Source organism: Puma concolor, chromosome A2 (genome assembly GCF_028749965.1).
Source record: "Puma concolor isolate L17-30 chromosome A2, mPumCon1.1.hap2, whole genome shotgun sequence".
Lineage (NCBI taxonomy): Eukaryota > Metazoa > Chordata > Mammalia > Carnivora > Felidae > Puma > Puma concolor.
This window is the reverse complement of record NC_141668.1, coordinates 25,274,353-25,296,831: the sequence shown is the minus strand read 5'-3', so window position 1 is coordinate 25,296,831 and position 22,479 is coordinate 25,274,353. Positions and strand designations below refer to the sequence as shown.

The 22,479-nt window shown below is 41.1% G+C and overlaps 1 protein-coding gene and 1 long non-coding RNA gene across 2 annotated transcripts in view; both read left to right on the top strand.

The window, feature by feature from the left end:
* SND1 (staphylococcal nuclease and tudor domain containing 1) overlaps positions 1–22,479 on the top strand; it is a 426,619-nt gene that overhangs the window by 213,835 nt on the left and 190,305 nt on the right. Inside the window, exon 13 of the mRNA XM_025929258.2 lies at positions 19,637–19,747. Within this exon, the coding sequence (XP_025785043.1) occupies positions 19,637–19,747 (111 nt within the window). The remainder of the gene's footprint in view (positions 1–19,636; positions 19,748–22,479) is intronic.
* Positions 20,604–21,957, top strand: LOC147583077 (uncharacterized). The gene is made up of 2 exons (XR_015245141.1): positions 20,604–21,434; positions 21,693–21,957. It is a non-coding gene; the product is annotated as an uncharacterized LOC147583077 (long non-coding RNA).

Genomic DNA, 22,479 nt, shown 5'->3' with positions numbered 1-22,479 from the left:
GAGTACCGTACTTTGCCTTTGATATATATGTATTTAAAAGACATAATTAAGTCCTTTGGCTTCACATTCTCTAAGAGTCCATCTTGATCATGCTGTTTTTTCCCTCTGTAAATGATTTCCCTTCAGTATTTTGTTATGCAGAGCTTCAATCATTATCAACTTTATTTCTCTTTGCTTATCCCTCCTCCTAACTTACCATATACCTGCTTTCCATTACCATTTGTATGTCCTACTCTCATTTCAAAACTATTATGTTTAATACTAATGCTGATTAAAAATGGTGGCTTTCAAACTTGTGTGCCCCAGAATCACCTGTGTAGCTTATTGAAAAGCACCCCAGGCAGTGGAGCAGACCCAGCTTATGTTTTGCTCCCTAAAGTACCGTCGTCTTTCAGCTGATTTTATTTCCTTTCATATCAGTCTGTGACGTAGTGAGCTTGGACAGAAGCCAAGAATCTAGACTAGGATCATTGTGAAGAATTGTCCAGGTTGATTGGTCAGCTGTCAGAATTGATCACTGCTCATACAGGGTGTAGTTCCAGATGTACTTTACATAGGCATGGTATTGAGGGTTAACGGGTTGGTAAATTGGATTATGCGCCTTTGTTCAAAAAGGGGTGTGAACATTTTGGACTGGGATGCCTAAAAGTCGGGGCAAGGCAGGGACAAGCCATCCATAGCTTTAGTTCTCACCGGAGCTGAAATAACTGAGGATGTTTGATCCTGCCTTGGTGACTTTTGGGGACTTGGTAGAAGTGGTTTAATTAGGAAGGTGTGGTGGATTCCTTTATTTGTTAACAAATTCCCTTTCCTATTCAGTTCTTTCCTATTTACTTTTGCCCTCGTTCCACTCCTTGTACTCAACAGCTCAGACCTAAATCAATTCAGTGGCCTTCTTGATAAGCCTTTTCTAACTGCAGGTTTTCCCATCTCCATTTCTTCCTGCATAATGCTGCCGGCTTAATTTAACATAAATGCTGTTTTCATGTTAGTTCACCACAATAGCTATTTTAGATTTCACAGCTATCTTCAGTCAAGCCCCCTACTCTCTTCTCTCGCCCCTCATTCTCAGCAGACAGCCTCATCTCCTACAGTATGGAGAAAACATGGGCTTATCTGGAAAATGCCTTAAACTTGTTCTCGAAGCTGCAAACTTGTCTTCCCCCTGCTTGCTTTCTTATCTCCTGCCTTCCCATCTCCATGGAAGATTTCAGCCTCTTTCTTCCCAAACGAAGTTTTCTGCATACATGCTCTCAATTCTCTCTTTTGGTCTCCTTAGGGATTTTGTGCCATCAGTTATTAGCCCCTTTCTTTTTAACTAATTTTTAAAAAGTATCCTCCAATTCTCTGTCTTTATTATAGCAAATTTTCTCCTTTTCTTCATAGCCAAGTTAATTAAAAGAGTTAAAAGAAATTTTAATTCTGCTTCCATTTGCTCTTCATTCCTTTACCATCTGCTTTGACCCTTCCAAATCATTGAAACTGAGCTGACCTAGGAGACCACAGTTTCCCTCAAGGACACTTCTCAATCCTTGCTTGTACTTGATCTCCGCAGTACTTAAAACTTATCACAATCTTTTAAAAATTTTTTTAGCACAGCATATTTGATTGGATTCTCTCTGTGACTCTGATTACTTCTCTTCGGCCCACTTTTGAGTACTCCTTAAATATTTGTGCTTTCCAGGCTTCCCTCCCTGTCAGTCTTCTTAACCCCACTGCAGCCTCCACAGGCGATCTCATTCATCCCATTGCTTCAGTTGTCATGTAGATACTGCTGATTCCCAAACCTAGGTCTCTAGCCCAGTTCTTGTCACCTGGATCCCCCCACCAGTATATCCAACTACTTACTGCACCTCACTGCTTAGAAACCAAAACCTGGTATGGCTAAAACTGAGCTCATGTTCTCCCCTTTAAAAGCTATTCCTTCACTTGCATGATCCCACATCTTGATTGATGGTGCCACTGCTTAGTCTTGTGTTCCACTAATCAAAGTGTCATCTTTATATCCCTCTCTCCCAATCTGCATACCTGATTATCTACTGACGTATATCAGGTTCGTTCCAGCCTTTTCCTCCTCACTACCTGTTTTATGCTGTCTCCATACTGATCTTCCTGTTTCTAGTCTTACTCTTTTCTGATCCATTTTCCACACTACTGCTGCAATTGGCTTTGTGTTCCACAAATCTGATTGTTATTCTCCTGCTTAAAAGTCTTCATTAATCATCCACGGCCTTTAGGATTAATACAAACCCGTGATCTGGCCCTTGCTTACCTCTCCATGTTTATATTTAACATTCCCTGGCTCTCATCCATCATTTTTGTGGAAAAGAAACACAACTTAAACTGACTGTTCTTGAAATCATTCTGCTCTCCGTGCCTGGAACATACGTTTCTCCTAGCCAGCTCCTTCTCCTCCTTCAGCATGTCACTTCTTAGGGAGGCTTTACCTCAGGTACCCTGCCAGAACCACATCCTAACTGGGCATCTGTCTATGTGCTTCCTCAGCACCCTGTGCTTACCTGTTGTAATGTTCGCGGTGCTTACAACCCTAGGTCATCAGTGTCTCTCTCTCCCTCTCTTTTTTATTCCTAGTACATACTGTAATTTTTGCCACATACTGGGTCTTTGAACACATGTTTAAATACCTTCCATGGCTCCCTACGGGTTATCTCCTTTCTAGACTCGCCTGGGTAGACCCGAAATGCAGATGTTCTCTGCCTCATGGGGAACCATTTAGATTTTTAGCTTTGTCTAGGACCCTAGAGGTTCTTCAGTTTAGTCCCCTTGGTATGATAGAACAGAAAAATAGGACTTAAAAGGTAAACATCTTTTCTGAGGTTTCTTCTAATTAAAGCAAGAATTGAAACCAAGGTCTCATGATTGCAATCTAAGTGAAACTCAACTTCGTTTATATGTAATCCCTAAATTGTACCTTTTCATTTAGTAGGCCACATGAACGTAACATGTTCGTTTTACTTTTCTGCTTTGGTTTATGTTTCTTTTTCTTTTTTCCTTTTTCCTTTGTGGTCTATTCAGCAGATTCATTCTTGAGTACATTGATGTGCCAGGTACACCTGGCACTGGAAATAAAGTAGTGAATACTGTGAAGAGAAATCTGGCTTTAGGGGGGGCAGGAACTTATATTTCAGTGGTGGTAAGCAAATAAATAGAATGTGTAGAAATACGTAGGTGGTCATTAGAGCTATACAGAAAATAGGGGCGCCTGGCTGGCTCAGTCAGTTAAGTGACTGACTCTTGATTTCAGCTCAGGTCATGATCTCGTGGTTCATGGGATCTAGCCTTACATTGGGCTGTGCTCAGAGTGTAGAGCTTACTTAGCATTCTCTCTCTCCTTCTCTCTCTGCCCCTCCCCTGCTCGTGCATGCTTGCTCGCTCTCTCTCGCTCTTTCTCTCTCAAAATAAATAAACTTTTTTTTTTTTTTTTTAGTGCTATACAAAAAATAAAGCTAGAGCAGGGTAGAGGAGGTAGGTACTCCGGGGTTGGAAGGAGGCAGATTTTCAGTAAGGTACTCAGGCCTCACTGATAGATGACAGGAGCAAAGACCTGAATGAGGTGAAGGAGCAAGTGCTAGGATGGCAAAGAGAACCCCAGGGACAAAAGGTCTTGTGGTGTAACTGTGCCTGGTTAGAAAGAATGCATCGTGGCTGGAGCAGAGGGAGCAAAGGTGGGAGCAGTGAGAGATGAGGTCAGCAAGATAAGGAAGGGCATAGCTGACCATGTAGCCACTACGAGTATTTGGCTTTTACACTGAATGAGATAGAAGCCATTGTGAAGTTTTGAACAGAGGAGTGATGGCAAGTTTTGTTGACTTTAATCTTCAAAGGATGTATCCCTTCAAATACTATTCTGGATGAAAATTATTCTGATTGAGAATGGAACTTTGAGTCTTTGGTGCTTTTCTTTGTAGTAAGTTTAAGTTCTGTTGACTTTTTCTTTAACTTCTATTTTGAGGTAATTATGTATTCACAGAAGTTGCGGCAGTAGTACACAGGTCCATCCCATGGACCCTTCAGCCAGCAGGCCCCCTGCAAAGGTTATATCTTTCATAATTAGAGGAAAATATCAAAGCCAGGCATCAGTGCTGTGTGTGTGTGTAGATCTCTGACCTTTTATCATGTGTGTAGATCCATGTGCCCACCATCCACAATCAAGACACAAAACTGTTCAGTCATCGAAGGATCTCCCTTGTTCTGCCACCATGCCTTTCCCCTCCCAACATCCGTGACAGCCAGTATTCCATTTTCCATCTCTTTGTCATTTCAAGAACATTATAGAAATGGAATCATACAGTGGGTGATCCATTGAGGTTGACCTTTTTCATTTAGCATAATGCCCTTGAGATCCATCCGAGTTGTGTGTAGCAGTAGTTTTTCCAATCTTTTTTTTTTAATTTTTTAATGTTTATTTATTTTTGACAGAGAGAGAGAGACAGACAGAACATGAGCGGGGGAGGGGCAGAGAGAGAGGGAGACACAGAATCCGAAGCAGGCTCCAGGCTCTGAGCTGTCAGCACAGAGCCCAACGCGGGGCTCGAACCCACAGACCGCGAGATCATGACCTGAGCTGAAGTCGGACGCTCACCTGACTAAGCCACCCAGGTGTCCCCCTCCTTTTTTTTAAATTTTTCAGTTTTTCTAATCTTTATATGAAACTGGGGGCAGGTTGTCATGGTGGAAGGATGCCTGTTTTATGACTTGAGACCTGAGTTCTAGTCCAGGTCACTCACTAAATAGTTTATAATATCTCTGAATCTCACATTAGCAGTCTGTAAAATGAGGGACTTGGAGTAGAACACTAAGACCCCTTTAGCTCTGAACTCTGTAATTATAATGAATGAAGTATTTCTGATATGTCCTTATAGTCTATAGTAATGAAGTCTACCTCTCTTGTTAATATTTACTGTGCAATAATCTTCTATAATCTCAAAAGGGCTACTAAAGAAACATCTCATAATTGCTTTATTGATGTGTTGCTGCTACTTACATTACTCAAGTGTAAGCCTGATAGGTCAAAATAGTACCTGGCAAACTATGAAAATGTAAAGGTGACTCTGATTTTTTTTTTCCCACTGTGTTCAGTGATAAGATCAGTAGCAAACCTACTCTGCATAATCTAGTGAGCCACAGAGGTGCAAGAAATGTAATAAATTCCTGTTACATGACAGCTCTACTCTTGAATCAGTTCTTTGAACACATTTCTATTAATGAGTTAAGTCAGTTTCTTGCCACTGAAAAAAGTACTTTACTGAAGTAAAAGGAACTAGCCAGTGAAGAATCCAGAAGTTTGGACTTTGGTTTCCTTGATAGAAAATCTACCACATAGGGGCTCCTGAGTGGCTCAGTCGGCTAAGTGTCCAGCCTTAGCTCAGGTCATGATCTCACTGTTCGTGAGTTCGAGCCCCACGTCAGATTCTGTGGTGACAGCTCAGAGCCTGGAGCTCCTTCAGATTCTGTGTCTCCCTCTCTTTCTGCCCCTCCCCCTCTCATACTCTGTCTCTCTCAAAAATAAACAAACATTAAAAAAAAGAAAGAAAATCTACCATATATCTTTTATTTGCTCATCCCTTTTTTAATTTCCCTCTTTTAATATTCCTGAACATTTGGGTAACATTATATCTTTTTTTTTTTTTTAATGTTTATTTTTGAGAGAGTGAAAGCACAAGCAGGAGAGGGGTAGAGAGAGAGGGAGACAAAGAATACAAAGCAAGCTCTAGGCTCTGAGCTGTCAGCATAGAGCTGGACGCAGGGCTCGAACCCACGAACTGTGAAATCATGACCTGAGCCAAAGTCGGACGCTTAACCAAGCCACCTAGGCGCCCCGGTAACATATTATATCTTAAAGAAATAGTGGACATTAAAGAGTTGAACAGAATAATATTTGTCAAGAGTAAGTAAATATTTGTTGAGCATAAATAAATTTGTCAAGCAGCCTGACTTCCCATCCTTTACCACCACTGTGTGCACAGAAAGGATAGGGCTCTTCCAGACCCTCATAGAAAGATTGGAAGAAATTGTGCCTGCTGCTACAGTGCTCTACAAACCACAACCAGAAATGTATATAAACATATCTTCATGTTTCTATATTTACTAAAATGATACACAATCTACGTTGCCTTGAATATTATCAGCTAGTGCTATATAAAAATACTGGTAGAAATGTGAAGCTGTTATAGAATATGTATGACTATTGATCAGTAAGTGGTAGTTCATTTTTAAATTATGTCTAGCTCGCATACATTCTATCTAGTCTCATCTACTCCCTTTTTTTATAGATACAGAAACTGGTACAGGCTTAGCTCCTTTACAAGAGTTTAAACAGCGGAGAGCTGGGGTAAGAGCCGAGATCCTCTGCCCTGAATCACTGCTCTGTGCCATGAGTTCTTTATGAAACAAGCTCATAATTGCTCTCTATGGCCACAAAGGGCTGGAGGAAGTGAGAAACATTAAGTGGCTTTCACTATTGAAGAATAAATAAAAATGCTGTGTGTAACTTCTCTCAGAGAATTGATCAACATTTATTCTTAACATTTCTTTTTTTTATCATATTCATCTGTTTTACTGTGTTATCCTGTCTCTTCACTCATTTTTTATAATTTAGATGATTTTTTGTACTGTGTTATCCTGTCTCTTCACTCATTTTTTATAATTTAGATGAAGATCCTTTTGCCCCACGAAAGTGTTGATATGAGATAATGCCTTGTGTTAGACCCTCCTTTAAAAAAAAAAAAAAAGAGAAACTCAGCCACACTGTCAATGTCTTTTTTAGAAAGTCGGTTTCCTCTTGTGTGCATTTTGGAAAGCAAACAGACCAAATAAACTAAGCTAAAATGGAACGGTTATAGTTCCTAATGATAAATTTTGGACCTGTTAAGCATTTTACCACCTCTAATTTGGTTTTTGTTTGTTTGTTTGTTTGTTTGTTTGTTTTCATTAAAATGAATGTAGTTGGGACATCATTTTTGTTTAGAAACTCAAATGAAGTAACTGGTAGAGTATCTCTTTCACTAACAGCAGACCTACTTTACATTTACCCATGTTCATTCATTGTTAGAAGCACTTATAATTGATCCTTACACCTAAGTGTAGTAATATCTTTATAACAGCATAGATACATGTTTTCTTGACTTTAAAATATTCACCTTTCATATATTACATGCTTTAATATGTTTATGAACATTCCTAAACTAACTTTTATTTCTTCTCCCAGTGGCTGTATCCTCATTCCATCCATACCTAGCTTCTCATCTTCTCCTGCACTTCTCCTTTTCTTTAGCAAGGTGACTGGAACTGTTGGGTTACAGGTTGGTTGGGGAACCTGAATTTAGTATTCAGGTTCAGATCACACCAATAAGTCCTTACCCAGCTAGTAGTGCAAGCAAGATAGAGTCGTCCTCCCTCCCTGAGTACCTAAGCAAAAGGTTAAAGATTAGTGCTGCCCCACCACCTGCCTTGGAATCTGTGAAGGGGTGACATTTGGATGATACAGTGGGACTCCGGGAAGAGAGCACCCTTGTGTGGCCTTTATTGGGCCTACAGACTTCTGCAGGCCTTAGTACAGCACCTACCTTTCACCCTAGGCTTTGGCTCCCAGGTTTCCTTGTTTAGAGGACACTGTGACCTGTGTAACCCATGCTTAGGGACTTTGTCTTTAAACTCTAGGGAATGCAACTTCATGCTGTCAGTTAAATCCATTAAGATGCTCTTGGTTGCAAGGAACAGCAATAAGTTGTCCTAAAAAAGAAGATGATAAGTTGGGAAGTTATGAGGAGCTAAGAAAACTGACCGAAGGCCAGAGCATCAGACTTGGATAATAAATGGGTATCAGGGCAGCTCCAAAGGGTCAAGAACCAAGAAACAGGGTAGTCTTTACTTTGGTGCAGTGTGGCTCGAACACCATCACCATCTGCATGGGATGCTGCCCCAGGGGCAAGACACCATTGTAAATGAATTCTGATTGCCTCCTCTCCTTCTCATCACTCCCGAGGCAGGAGTCTGTAATTGACAGAGCCATTGTCAATGTTTTCATGCGCTGGCTGGTGGGGACATAGTAGGCATCTGATGATTTTCATCTTCCATGGTACAAAGTTCCAACAACGGTGTATTGCTTTCTGTTAAAAGGGGATGGCAATTGTCTAACGTGTGAATATTTGTCTTTCAAACATGTATAAAGACCACGCACAAAAGTATGAATGGCTGTGATCATCGTTTGTAGCAGGACCTCTTCTGGGTCAGTGAATTAATTCGTGAGTCCAGGACAGGTAGGAAAGAGCCCCCTGAGTGATTATACAAATTCAGTTAATGCCCCCCACTATTACCGAGGGAGTGAGGTTTGAGGACATTTCGCACCATACACCTCTGTCCATGCCTCCCACACTGCTCTTTTGCAAAATGTTCAATTCTTAAGGGAAAGGGGAGCATAGAAAATAGGAGACGAAGAAAGCATACTTAGGTTTACAATATGCATTTTTACCTTGTGTTGGAATATATATTGAGAGAAAAGTCATCAGACATTTTGAATCATTTCTCCCTGTCCCCCCAAAAAAGTCCTCTGAATGCCTAGAAGACAATTATTATCATAATTGTACTTAATTATTATAATTAAATGTTTAGTATGTATTTTAGCTAATGTTAGTAATAGAGTGATCAATTTATAATATGTGGCTAGATATTTTTTTTTAACGTTCGGCTAAATTTTGGAAATAGACTGAGAATCCGAAGGATCTTAGATGCCCGTAGTGGTGGCATCACTCTCTACATTTCTTTAGACAACCCATTTAAAAATATTCAGTTTCTCTCTGGGTCTGTCTTTATCTGCTTTTGGTGGGTTTTGGATTGGTTTATATCTCTGGACATTTTTTGCTCAAAAATTCTGTGACTCAGTTATTACTTTGTTTTCATCTAATGCCCACAGAACCCCCTGGGAACTCAAGAGTGAAATCAGTCAGCTAGCCAATAAATATTTATTAAGTGTCTACTAAGTGGCACATTTTGGACTGGTTAGGAATATGATCTAGTTAGGAAGACCAGATTCATACACAAAGAAAGAAAATAAGATACAGCGGTGCAAAGATGAGTGCAAAATGAGTGGTGCAGCCAACAGCATATAGACGGGGAGAATGCGAGACTCTTGGTAGCGAAGACGATTGAGCAGAAGATTGAAAGGCATTTAATGGAATAGGTGTAGAGAGATATATGAGGGCTCTGTTGCAGAATGCCTTTAATAGTCTGTGACTCGAATTTGTGGCACTGTTTAGTCAAAGGAAAACGAATTGGAACAAAAAATCTGGCTTCTAGTCATGGCTCTGACATGTAGAAACAGGATTGTTTGTGGTAAGTCTGAAACTGTTTACTGTTTATACATATCATCTCTGCATTGCAAGCAGGAGTAGATTAACGTGCGTTAAAGGCCTATCCTATAGTAAACTCCCAGTAGATGTTCATTAAATCCGAAATTATCTTTTGAGTGAAAATCAGAGAAATAGTTCTGTCATCTGATGCTTCTAGCATGAGGTCTGGGTAAGGTGGTTAGCAAGATCCTTTTCATCACTGAAATGCCAAGTCTCTGTGCATAGCCTTTCTTGGTTACAACTTGTCGCTTATGACCTTTATAAACTTTCTGTGCCTCATGTTTCTTATCTGCAAAATAGGGATGATGAGAGTTCCTAACCCATCAGGATTTTGTGACCATTAAGTGGTTTTAATAAATGTGTCAAGTGTCTTAGAATAGTACTAAAAACAGAGTCAGTCTCCCCTCTTTCCCTCTAACCATTTTCTTTCTCCTAACCCTCTCCTCTTTCCTTCTCTCTCTTTCTTTGTGTCCCCCTTTTCTCCTTCCCCTCCATTATCATTGTTTCACATATGATAACTTAATATTTCTCCATATTGGATATTTTCAAACAAAAGCTCTCTTACGATTGTGGTGGGCCTGAGAATGAGGATTATTCTCCAGACCTATGCTTTTAGAGGCTTCAGCGCACAGTGTTTGGAATTGGTGGGCACTGCAAGGGTGGCAGGGTGGTGATGTAAGAAGCCCAGGTGAGAGGCAGTGGGACCCGCAACTGGGGTAGAAAGAAAGGAAAGAAAGCATTCATGAGAGAAACTTTGGAGACTTGAGTTCAGTTTTGACAACTAATTTTATGTGGAAGTAAAAGACATCAGGCCAAGGGGACTGGGAGTATGATGGCCCTACAGTTGGAGACGTTAGGAGAATGAGCTGATTTAGTAGATTTTAGAAAAGCTTAATCTGGGGAAAGGAGTGTTATTTTTGAAATGCTGAGTTTTACATGGTGATGAATCATATGAATTCACATGTCCTATGGATAGTTGGAAATGTAACTGCATGGCATATTTAGCATTGAGGGGACCAGTTTGGCTGGACTGTGAGTACATATTTGTTAGACAGTTTGTTTTCTTCAAGCTAGATCCAATATTTAATTGCTTAATTGTTTTTGAAGGATCTGTTTATCTCTTGGGAAAGAAGCATGCTTGTCTCATAGAGGGAGTGTAACTTTGGGTACATACTCCATGTTCTGTCCTATAGTATAAGGGAGATTCAGAAAAGTCCATGCATGCAGTTTCTGTCTGTTAAACAGACATTTTTTTTCTTCACTGTTTTTCTTGTCTTATTTTGAGGGTTGCAGATTGGGGAAAATATTAGATATTTAATGGTGGACATCATTTTATTTTAACTTATACTTAATATGCCCCTCATACATCATCCAAGGTTCATCATTGTCCTAACTTCCTCAGATATGACTGGTAAGCGCAGCGATACTCAGAGGAGCTGGCATAATAGAGTATAATACCAGTTTTCCTTGTCTTATAAAGCCATAACCATGATATTGCTGAGTAAATGAAACTATCACGTAAGAGGTGGCAATAAGATGACAGTACTGAAGAAATCTGGGGGGGGGGGGGGGGAGGCGCAGAATAAAATTGTCTATTTAGTAAGCATAACTATTTTATGTAACTATTTGATGTTATGCTTCTTCCCCCTCCTTTTCTAAATCACTTTGACCCATATTTTTCAACACTCTTCTCTCCACTAGCCAGAGTTACAAAGTGGGTTACATGTTTAATTCTACTGCTTCCAAGTATATTTCTGTTGTATTTTCCTATCTGTTACTTATTCTTTCAGGAGATCGAGACTAGGTATGATCTTGTGTAGGGCATGAGTGCAAATAAGGCAACGGGCGTGATAAGGCTCAGAGACACGTTGAAATAGAGAATTACCTATTCTTGACAGGTTGAATATGAAGTGACATCTCTTCATCCCCCACTTTTGAAACCCTGGTCCCTAGATAGCTTTGCTTCTATTTTTCTTCCTAAATCAAAGAGTACTTACTGTTGGTTGCTCATTGAGACATGGCTGAAGCTCTGAGAGGCCCCTCTGAAGCTAGAGAGGCTTTGTCAGTACTCAGGAGTAAGCCTGTTAGTAATGAAGTTTTGATGGATGTGTGCTGTGGGCATTCAAGGACTTATCTGTCTACAAAACAGTAATTTATTCACGGAATGATCTTTGTTCTTTTTCTTTCCCCTCTGTCTTCCCTTTCTCCTTCCCTCCCTCCCTCCTTCCTTTCCTGTCTTTCTTTCTTCCTTTCTGCCAGCCTTGTTTATGGGCCTTCTTTGGTTTCATTTGAATTGTGTATCCTTTTGAATTCTTCAAACTGAAGTATGTCTCTATCAGTGTTCACTCTTTCCTTCCGCATCCTCCTCCCCCTGAGGAAGAATGATTAGACTTCATTAAAGTATAAAGAAAAGACAGTCGTTCCCAAGAGTTCTTGATTTTCGTATCTCAACTCTAGTCTTTAGAAAATGCTCTCATCGGCAGAACAGTTGTGTTTAGAACCTGTACATAATCTGAATGCTCATTAAATGTGAACTAAAACTTATCAGAGAGTTTTGTTCAGAAGAGTGAGTTGTTTTCCTTCATTTGCTTCTAGGGTGTTCAGGTCAGTCCCATTCCATAGTTGGTCGTGCTTGAGTCTGGCTTGCTTCTCTGTGGGTCACGCTGTGTCTTATGTTTCACATAACCACAGCTGGGTAGGTGGATCTCAGAGTCTGGACCAAGAATGTCATATCTTAAGACTCCAGGTACCTTAATATAGCCCATGGTAACCACTGCTTTTCTCCTCATTTCACCCTCATCTCTGGCTAAGCCTGTCTAGGGACATCAAGGCATTTGAATCTTCCTCTTTGTTGTCAATTTGTGTCATGAATTCTGAGAAAGTCTCTAGCCACTCTTCAGGTCCTTTGGTGGTCATCCTGGTAACAGGACTTTTTAAACAGAAAAAGGAGCCTTTGAGAGTAAAATGAGTAAAAAATCTATTTTAGTTATTTTTAGAATTACATTAGTTCAAAGGGGGAGTGAAAAAATAGGGAATATGGTAGGAGAGAGATTTGGTAAATATATAAAGGATGTTGTGCCACCTCAGATGTTTCTAATTATTGATGCTTCTAAAACAGAATCTCCTGTCTACATATGCTGCTTGGTTATGTGGGAAGTGCCTCCTGGATGTATTTTAAGAAAAATGTGCATGTGGGGTGCATCATTGTTCCAGATTCATGGGACCTCAGTCATTGGAGATTGGAGGATGAAGGACTGTGGGTGCAAGGGGCAATGTGTGATCCATTGGAGACTTACTTACGAGTTTTCAGAAGCTACTTGTTGCTCTGTAAGACTTTTTCCTAGTTTGAGGCCTGGTTGAAAAACAGTAACATGATAAAAGAGACCTATTCATTGCCCATTGTCTGTAGATGCCTCTCATCTAGAATTTCACTCTTGCCCTTTATAGCCTTATTTTGTCAGCCTATAAAAACTAAGTCTATCTCAAGCCTGAAATTGTCAGGTTCCTGCCTCAAAGGGCATAGATATTAGAGGTCTTAGTGTGAACTTGTAAAGAAGATCTAAAGGGAGCCTGGCTTTTGGGCCTGTTAGCCATTAATCATTTTCCCCACTTCTGCACTGTCTTTTAGAGTGGAGAGCCAACCATAGGATTAAAGGTGGACCTAATATTCTGAAGAAAACAGATTTCTCATCCTTGCTGCTTTCTGCCTACCTGTTAAATACTGTGGTGACCTCTCCCTCCTTCCTCTTTTCTCTTACCTATTTGCAAAGAAAGACGTCAGCACCGTTTAACTTCTCTGTGGTTCAGCCCCACAGTAGAACATCCCTATGTAGCTGAGGAAAAGTGAGATGTGCCATCTGGTATGTTAGAAATCAATATTGGAACCCTGTCAGCCGGGAATCTCCATCCCAGCACTTATGAGAAAGCCTGTCTTTATGGCAGAGGTACAGCGAATATGAAAAGAATGTGAAGGCAGTTTTTTGGCTTTCAGACATTGGACTCTTTGAGGGGTCATGGGTGACAGGGGGCCAGGTGACATGCCTGATGTCTTGTTGCATCCATGTTCTCACAATGAATAGCCATGGGGTGCATGTTGTGCTCAGTTTATGAAATTTGACTACAGGGCCTTGAAGTTACTGTAAACATTGTATGGAAAGTGTGTGTGTGTGTGTGTGTGTGTGTGTGTGTGTGTGTGTGTGTGTGTGTGAAATATGAACCTCTGACAACATTGTGACTTTTGTAAATGAATTGAGCTGTTGATTATCTTTCAACCCTTTGTTTAGCCTTGACTAGAATATAGTGTAGAGCCATTTCTTTATAGGCTTACATTATTCTGGATATGTGTCCACGTGTATGTTTGCTTTGAGGAAAATATTCCACTTTTGCAATCGCCATGGACAGCTCAGTGACTGATAAAATGTAGATGTTTTCTAAGTGGTAAATGTTAAGCTCCAACAGCTAGATGAAGATCTGTGAGCCAGAGCCATTGAGAGTTATCTGTTATTCCTATTCAGATGCATGCATGTGAGCAAGTGTATGTAATGGTATTACTGTCCATGCCCACTCTTGAAGTACTTACCCATGTAAACCCAGGTTCTGTTTTGGGGGATTTTGTTTTGTTTTATTCATTAAGAAAATTATTTTTTAACTTATTTTAGAGAGAAAGCATGAGTGGGGGAAAGGAGCTGAGAATGGAGGGGGGAGGGAGAGAGGAAGAGAGGGAGGGAGAGAGAGAGAGAGAGAGAGGGAGGGAGGGAAAATCCCAAGCAGGCTCCACGCTCAGCACAGAGCCCAACGTAGGGCTCAATCCCATGATCCTGGGATCATGGCCTGAGCCCAAATCAAGAGCAGGTGCTTAACCCTCTGAGCCACTCAGGTGCCCCACCCAGGTTCTGTTTTATCAAGTGATGCGTTCCCTTTAAATTAGTTCTACTGTTAGGACCAAATCCTGGAAGTCACAGAATGTGTGAGACAGTGTATGTATGTATGTATGTATGTATGTATGTATATAGCAAAGGTTATTCATATAAGTAAAACTGTTAAGGATAATGGAATACAGGTTTCTTGCTGTCAGAAGAAAAGGAAGAAAATGAAAACGAATGCTGTAGTGTTAGGGGTAGGATTGTTGGTATCTTTGTAAACTCCTGGTATTATTAGTTCAGGTTCTCTAAAAAGCTGATGCCAAGACAGAATTAGACATGAAAGAAGTTAATTGGGGAAGACCCTTTTGAGGGAAAATGGGAAGGGAGCTGAAAGAGGCTGGGAGTGCCATCAGACTGCAGTGCAGGTCTAATCTCCGTGGCAAAGAGTGCGAAGAAAGGAAGGTTGAATTGGAAAAGTCTAATTGGCCAAGTTCTAAGAGAGTTACCATAAAGCCAACAAGGAGTCCTCAAGCCAGAGTTGCCATCAGAGGAGTCCCACATCTCTCAGCAATAGGCCTGCCTTGGTATCTGCTGTGCTCAGTCTAGGAGCAGCTGGTGGGAAACATAGCCTTGGCTGAAACAGTGATGGATTTCAGAGCACAGCAGCTGGGACTGTCAGTCAATTACACTTCCTGCAGTTAGAGATCCGAGAGGCACATTTTCATGACTGCCGCACATGGTTTTCAGTAGTTATAGATTGATATAGAAATAAATGTATAGAAATAAAGATGTGAATGTAGGCTATTTAGATAAATGGCTAATTTCAGAGCTGCAGAAAACCGTACAAGATAAGCCTGGAATATGTTGTTCTACCAGAAAGCAAGGAAGTACTCAAGGAATGATGGGGGTGGAGGCATGTCCATAGGAAACAGAAACCAGCTTGACATGGCCCCCACTGGCCAAATTGGAAATAATTTCAACATTACAACAAATAATGATAGTAATGGATTATGACTTTAAATGAAATGATATTCCATGACATTGTATTGATATAATTAAACAAATGAATAACTTGGGAGTTTGAGGGATGAAAATTACATAATTCAAAGGGTCTCCTCAAAAAATACCTATCAATTATAAAAAGAAAATGAGTAACTACAGTGGCGAAACCTGATAGACAGTACCCTAATTGAGTGATCAAAGTGAACGTTGTCAGTAAATTATACATTTCATAGGAGGCCAAGGGAACAGTACATCCATCACTTCTGTGGTATTCCTGCCAAAACTGCATCACTTGTATCTGATCACAAAGAAATATTGGACACACCAAAATAACTGACCTATACTCTTTAAAAGTGTTAAGGCCTTGGGGTAGCCTAAGAAAGATTAAGGAACTGTTCTAGACTAAGCAGACATGGATCTTTCCCCCCACTAAGTATTCCATTGGAATAATTGGCAAAATTTGAGTAGAGTTTGTGGATTAGGTGGCAGTGATGTGTCCTTCTTTTCATTTCATGTTTTGACTTTGTAGGAAAATATCCTGGTTTGTAGGAAGTGCACACTAAAAGTTTTGAGGGTGAGGGTATAACAGGTTGGTTACTCTCAAATGGATCAAAGGAGGGCATTTCTTTGTTACAGCGAGTTCAAGTTTTCTGTAAGTTTGTTTCAAAATTACACACATAAACACCGCTAAGTTGGGACATTCTTAAACAATTATCTGACTTATCAGTGTCTTGGGGTAGGGGCTAGGCAAAATGTGATCAATTATAAACTACTGTAATTCAAATCTGCTTTTGAAGAATCCTCTTCTCATGTGTAGGCCTAGAACACGTGTTCACCATGTTGGCACAATATAGTACCCCATGGTTTCAAATGTATCTTATAATGGGAAAGCGTGAGCTTTTTGCAACCTGCTTACTGTGGAAACAAGCGGGTAGGGAAGATGTCAACTACCTGGGGACCTTTTGAGAAAGCCTGTATGTGAGGCCTATGTTGCTTGTGTTTGTATCAGGAACACCCGATCATGCCTGATGGAGATGGTTCACTATTACCAGAATATAAATTTATCTTTTAGTTTGGAGAAGCGTTTCAGTCCCAGCACTAATTTCTTGTATTTCTAGCTGATACAGAGAGATGATTTCCTGTTAGACTTCCAAGGCTGTTAGGTCCCTTTTTGTATGCTGATTGTGAATTATCCATTCGAGCCAGACATGTGTAATTGGAGTAGAATTACTGATACACTCAAGAAAGCAGAACTTATAAATTTGTCTAAAGCAGCCTAATGCCATAGCACACAATTTAATGTTCTCTTTTTTCCACTGGGCAACTGATGAATACACCAGTGTCAGGTTATGAGCCATCGTTGGCCAAGGGGAAAATCTCCGGACCTTTCATTAGTGGCCAAAAGAAGTGAATGAGAGCATCAAGTACATGGATCTAGGCTAATTCCATTTTTTTGTCTCTCTCCCTCTCATTCTCTTTAATTTCAAATTTTAGATAATGGGGAGGAGAAAGACAAAAGCTAGTAAGGCACGTAGAAAGCTTTTGTCCTTAACTCTATGCAGGGCAAGCGTGGCTAATAGATGCTTAGGATAATAATTTTCCAGGGCTATATTTCCAAAGTGATTAGGTGTTTTTCTGATAACCCAAATGGTATCTCAACATTTTCAGGAGGTATTAAAATAAAATTAAATGTGATTTTGCCACATTTAAGACGTTATCCTGGGGTGCCTTTGTGGCTTAGTCAGTTAAGCACCCGACTTCGGCTCACGTCATGATCTCGCAGCCTGTGGGTTCAAACCCTGCTTCAGGCTCTGCGCTGGCAGCTCAGAGCCTGGAGCCTGCTTCGGATTCTGTGTCTGCCTCTCTCTGCCCCTTCCCTGCTCCTACTCTGTCTCTCAAAAATAAATAAAAGATAAAACAAACAAATAAATAAAAAGTTATCCTAAGTAAACTAAGTTCATTCAGGAAATATTTACTGCCTACTTTATGCCAAGTATTGTACTAGACACTTGGATACAGAAATATGCAGCCCGTGCCCTCTTAGACCTCCTAATTTAGAAAGGAAGATAGTCAATTTATAATTGTAAGATGGTGTAATGAATTCTCACAAGGGAGCACACACCAAGAAAAAAATACATTTGATCTTATTTTCACATGCTTGGCTTGTAGTAAATACCCAACAATGACAGCTGTTATTATTTCATGTGCTTTTACTCTCCTTGCTGCTCACTAAGCACCAGCACCACTGTCCCTTCAGGAGAAATCTGTAATTAGGGATAAGAAGTGAACAGAATGTAGCTACTAACCCTCTAAGCTGTGGAGAGAGGGGAAAGGCTGGCCGTGGGCAGGTTGTGGAGTGGGAATCTGGGGCCTTACCTGGTTCATCTAAGAATGTCTGTTAGCTGATAGGTTACAGAAGGGAAGGTTTGTGCCCTTGGTTCTCTGCTGGCTGTGCAGGTCCTCAAGTTCAGTTCTGTAAATTGATTTGAACAGCAGTAACACAAGTGGATCATTAAACATTTGTACTGTTTTGCTTTGTTTCTCTATCTCTTCATGTAGAAGTGTATTTGTGTGAATCTCTTCTTGCCTGTTCAGTCATTCCAGCTTTCTTCTCCAAACCCTGTGTGTTGACTATAAAACGTGAATGCGCTGTAGTTCAAAATGCAGTAACAAATAGGTGTTTGTTCTTCAGGCATTTCAAATCCCCAAGACCTCTCAACCTGCCACAGGTGGGGGTGTCCCCGTTCTCCTCTCTGGCCTGTGGGTGGGTGGAGCCACCCTCCTGCCCTTCTGGGGGCTTTCTGGTAACACCCTCAATTAATTCTCACCATATAGCAATACCTACAGCTGCTGACTCTGGGCTGTTGGCATTCTCCATGCAGCCAAACCCCACTCTGTGATAATGACAGTGTTTGCCAGCACGCTTCTGCAGTGACTCAGGAGACAGGGTGGCCAGCAAAGCAGCCTCTTTGTGGGAGTGGATTTTGAGAAGTGCTAATTCCGCGGCGGTTTGGAGATATTAATATCGTGCTGGCAGTAGATAAACAGGCAGCAGAGGGGCACATAATGAGAGAGAATCAGCCATAGCATCTTTTCCTATTTTCTCTACCCTCACATATTCTGTTCTTCTTCTTTTAAAAAAGTAATTTCCTGGGTTTCGATGAAGAGAGCCCTTCAGTGGCTTAAATATGCACATAGCGTGGTTAGTCCAGTCACCAGCATCTCGAGTCTGAGGTTCTAAGAACACCGGTGTGTTAAGAGTTAACTACGTTTCCAAACAACACTAAATCCTAGCATATGGTACGGTAGCCTATTGCTTACCCTACCTCCTCCCTGAAGGGCAGTCAACCAGATGGTTTGAGTGGGGCCTTTGGTGTAACTATGACAGGCACAAAGGAAGATATAACCACCACTCTCCCCCAGCAGTATCATGCCTCTTGTCTTCCAGTGCTGGCTACAGGTAATTTTTGAAAATTCGGTTTTGCAGTTTGCAGCTTGTTTTTGCTTCACATCAAAGGTTCCTTTCCAGCTTGGGGAGGAATAGGCGGATCTGCCGCATTAGTTGTCTGAGCGTCATTTCCAATGTACGCTCTAGTTAGAGTACGGACCACGTGACACCTCGTATTCTACTGAAGAAAAGAGGATTCAACACATTCGAGAATTGCTTGAAGCAGGAGTCTACTTAGAATATTCCTGTAGTCCTAAAAGGACTTTTATCTGGAGTATTGCTCCAAAGCTGCTCATCTCAGATTTTACATGTTTTGCTTTATTTGTTCCCCCATCTCGTGCCATTTCTTCATAATGGACTCTCATTCCACCACAGTAACCCTCCCTCCCAAATCCATTCATAGCCTTACCTTCTAGAAGCCCCCTTTAGTGGGAGAACCACTGTCAGGAGTTCTGAGGAGAAGAGAATTACTGGGGGTGTTATGTTAAACTAACTTTTCTAACATTGCCAAGCTGGAATAAGGCATTTTCTAGTTATACTATAGGCTAGAAAGGAGATTTTAAGAAATTTAGGTCATGCTTTTATGTGTTCTGTTTTTTATCTGTGTGCTTGATATTTTAGAGCAGACTTTTCTTGAGGGTAGTGGCTTGTTTATAACATTCTGTAAATAGCCCTGTCTAATGTGGGCTTTTTACAGATATTTTCTGCTGGTTCTTATGTATGGATTGATATAGCATCTGACTGTAGTAACCAGAAAGATGCTGAGCTAGGGAACTTTGTTATTCTACCTTTCGTTTGGATTTCTAGCCTTAACAACTCACTGGTCTTGAAATCCTTGGCTTCTCCCTCCCCGTGTCAGGATGCGTTAAGACCTCCAGGTGCTAACTGTTATTATTTCTGTTGACTGAGCCCCATGTGTACCTCTAGTGCTCACTGACCTATCTTTTCTGTTGCAGAAACATTGCTGAGGCCCTCGTCAGCAAAGGCCTAGCCACAGTGATCCGATACCGGCAGGATGATGACCAGCGGTCCTCGCACTACGATGAACTGCTTGCTGCAGAGGCCAGGTGAGATGAGTTATTATTAAAGTGAACACAGTGGGACCCACAGCCCCACTTTTTTCTTTCCCACTATCCTGCCCATCCCTGAGCAGAATGTAATGGCAAGCAATATGCTGGGAAAGCTTATAGTATGCTTTTATCCCAGTTTTTCCCCATCAGAAGAAAAGGGACACCCTCGAAATGTGCTGTGTAACCTTGATGAAGTACTACTTGGGCCTCCGTTGTTTTTAAATCTGCAAAATAAGCATATATCAGATATGATCTTATTTAGATGTAAAATGACTCCTAGGTGAGAACATAATTGTATAAGATATTTTTACCACCACCATCCTGTCATTCCCTGGGACTAACAATGAATCTCTGCCTCTGTGTGCAGGACATTTGCCTCAGGTTCTTACCTCCAGAGACCTCTGCTCCCCAGCCCCTCCCATTTATCACCCCTCAACCTTTTGTCATGTACAAAGGAAATGAAAACATTTATTAGGAAATGAGTTTTGGTTTCACACTTCTGACAGCTGGCAGGAGAGCACTTGAGAAGCCTTGTGACATTTTACTCGTCCTTGATCCCTGTGGCCGGTTGCCCCAAGGACATGCGTACTGCTCAGAGTTATTTCTTACCAGTGACATTGCTTATGGCTCTTACTCACAGAGACTTCTGTCACTGGGTGGTGCTGGTAGTTTAGTGATTCCCAGATTTCCCAGGAAAGAGCAAAAAACGAGCTTCTCGGGGCGCCTGGGTGGCTTGGTTGGTTAAGCGTCCGACTTCGGCTCAGGTCATGATCTCGCGGTCCGTGAGTTCGAGCCCCGCGTCGGGCTCTGTGCTGACAGCTCAGAGCCTGGAGCCTGTTTCAGATTCTGTGTCTCCCTCTCTCTGCCCCTCCCCTGTTCATGCTTTGTCTCTCTGTCTCAAAAATAAATAAACGTTAAAAAAAAAAAAAAAAAAAAAACGAGCTTCTCTTGGTGAACTGACTTGGGTAGTTCAGCAGACTGTTTGGTCTCAAACAAAATATAGCCCATATTTCAAAGAGGTGTATGCCGCACTCAGCCACTTACTTAGTTCTAGAAGTTTGGTAGTTACCAGGCTGTGCTCTACAGTTTGAGGGGGAATGGGTTTGGGCACATGTTATCTATACTTCAGACTTCGTCATTGAGATCACTTCTTTTGCTCTTTGGCCCAGAACATTGCCCTGATATGTGACATTTACCTCTAACACTGTGTCACATCCTGATGGATAGAGCATCTGTCGAATGTCACACAGAATGTCAGCTAAGAAATCAGTCTGTCAGACTGTTGTGGCTTTTTGGATTCTTTCTTGTGGGCTTTTCCCAATAGGCCCTGTCTAAAATCTGATTCATGAACACAAAGAGTTCAGTGAAAACACCGATATCTTTGGTTATTTAAGGTACTTTAATGGCCAGCATAAAATAACATGATATATGGTCCATAATTGGTGTTTCTCTTAATCCTTCCTCACTTCCTCCTCCTTGACCTGACTATATTATCACTAAGGCAGCCTGGCTGAAAGAACCCATAGGGGGAAATGTGGCTTCATATCTCTGAGTACTATTTGATAACCTAGCTCTTCTAGGAAATGGACAGTAATTACACTGTACTTTGGTGGGACTCGGAGGGTGAGTCTGTGCTCAGCCTATGGGTGGGCTCAGCCAGGCCTAGTGGTAACTTGAAAAATAGGTTTATATGGGGCGCCTGGGTGGCGCAGTCGGTTAAGCGTCCGACTTCAGCCAGGTCACGATCTCGCGGTCCGGGAGTTCGAGCCCCGCGTCGGGCTCTGGGCTGATGGCTCAGAGCCTGGAGCCTGTTTCCGATTCTGTGTCTCCCTCTCTCTCTGCCCCTCCCCCGTTCATGCTCTGCCTCTCTCTGTCGCAAAAATAAATAAATGTTGAAAAAAAAAAAAAATTTAAAAAAAAAAAAAAAAAAAAAGAAAAATAGGTTTATGAATTCCTAGCATAGCAAGAGCACTAAGCAACACAGTAGGATCTAGACTCCTGTTTTCTGCCCCTGGGTCACTCTGCCACTAGTGAATATTTGTGACAGGCAGATAGATAGACATGAAAATAATTTGCATAGATGCTCTGGAAAGGGAGTCCACAAGAGGCTTTCTGTTTCTTTTCACTTTTTTTTTTTACTTTTTTTTTTTTTTGAAAGTAAGCTATACATACCCAATGTGGGGGCTTAAACTCACAATTCTGAGATCGAGAGTCGCATGCTCTACCAACTAAGCTAGCCAGCTGCCCTGTAACAAGCTTTCTTACGCTGTTGGAAATAGCTATGTCATGCTAGTTTAATGAGTATGCATAGATGGTGACATTTGTACAGATTATGTTGTAAATATTTTCAGTTTTTATTTAAATTCCAGTTAACATACAGTATAATATTAGTTTCAAGTGTACAATATAGTGATTCAACACTTCCATACATCACTTGGTGCTTGTCACAAGTGTACTCTTTAATCCCCGTCACCTATTTAACACACCCTCCCACCCACCCACTCTGCTCACCATCAGTTTGGTCTCTGTAGTTAAGAGTCTTTTTTTGTTTGCCTCCCTCTTTCCCCCACCCCTTTGCTCATTTATTTTGTTTCTTAAATTCAACATATGAGTAAAATCCTATGGTATTTGTCTTTCTCTGACCAATTTCGCTTAGCATAATACTCTCTAGCTCTCGCCGTGTCATTGCAAGTGGGAAGGTTTCATTCTTTTTTATGGCTGAGGAATAT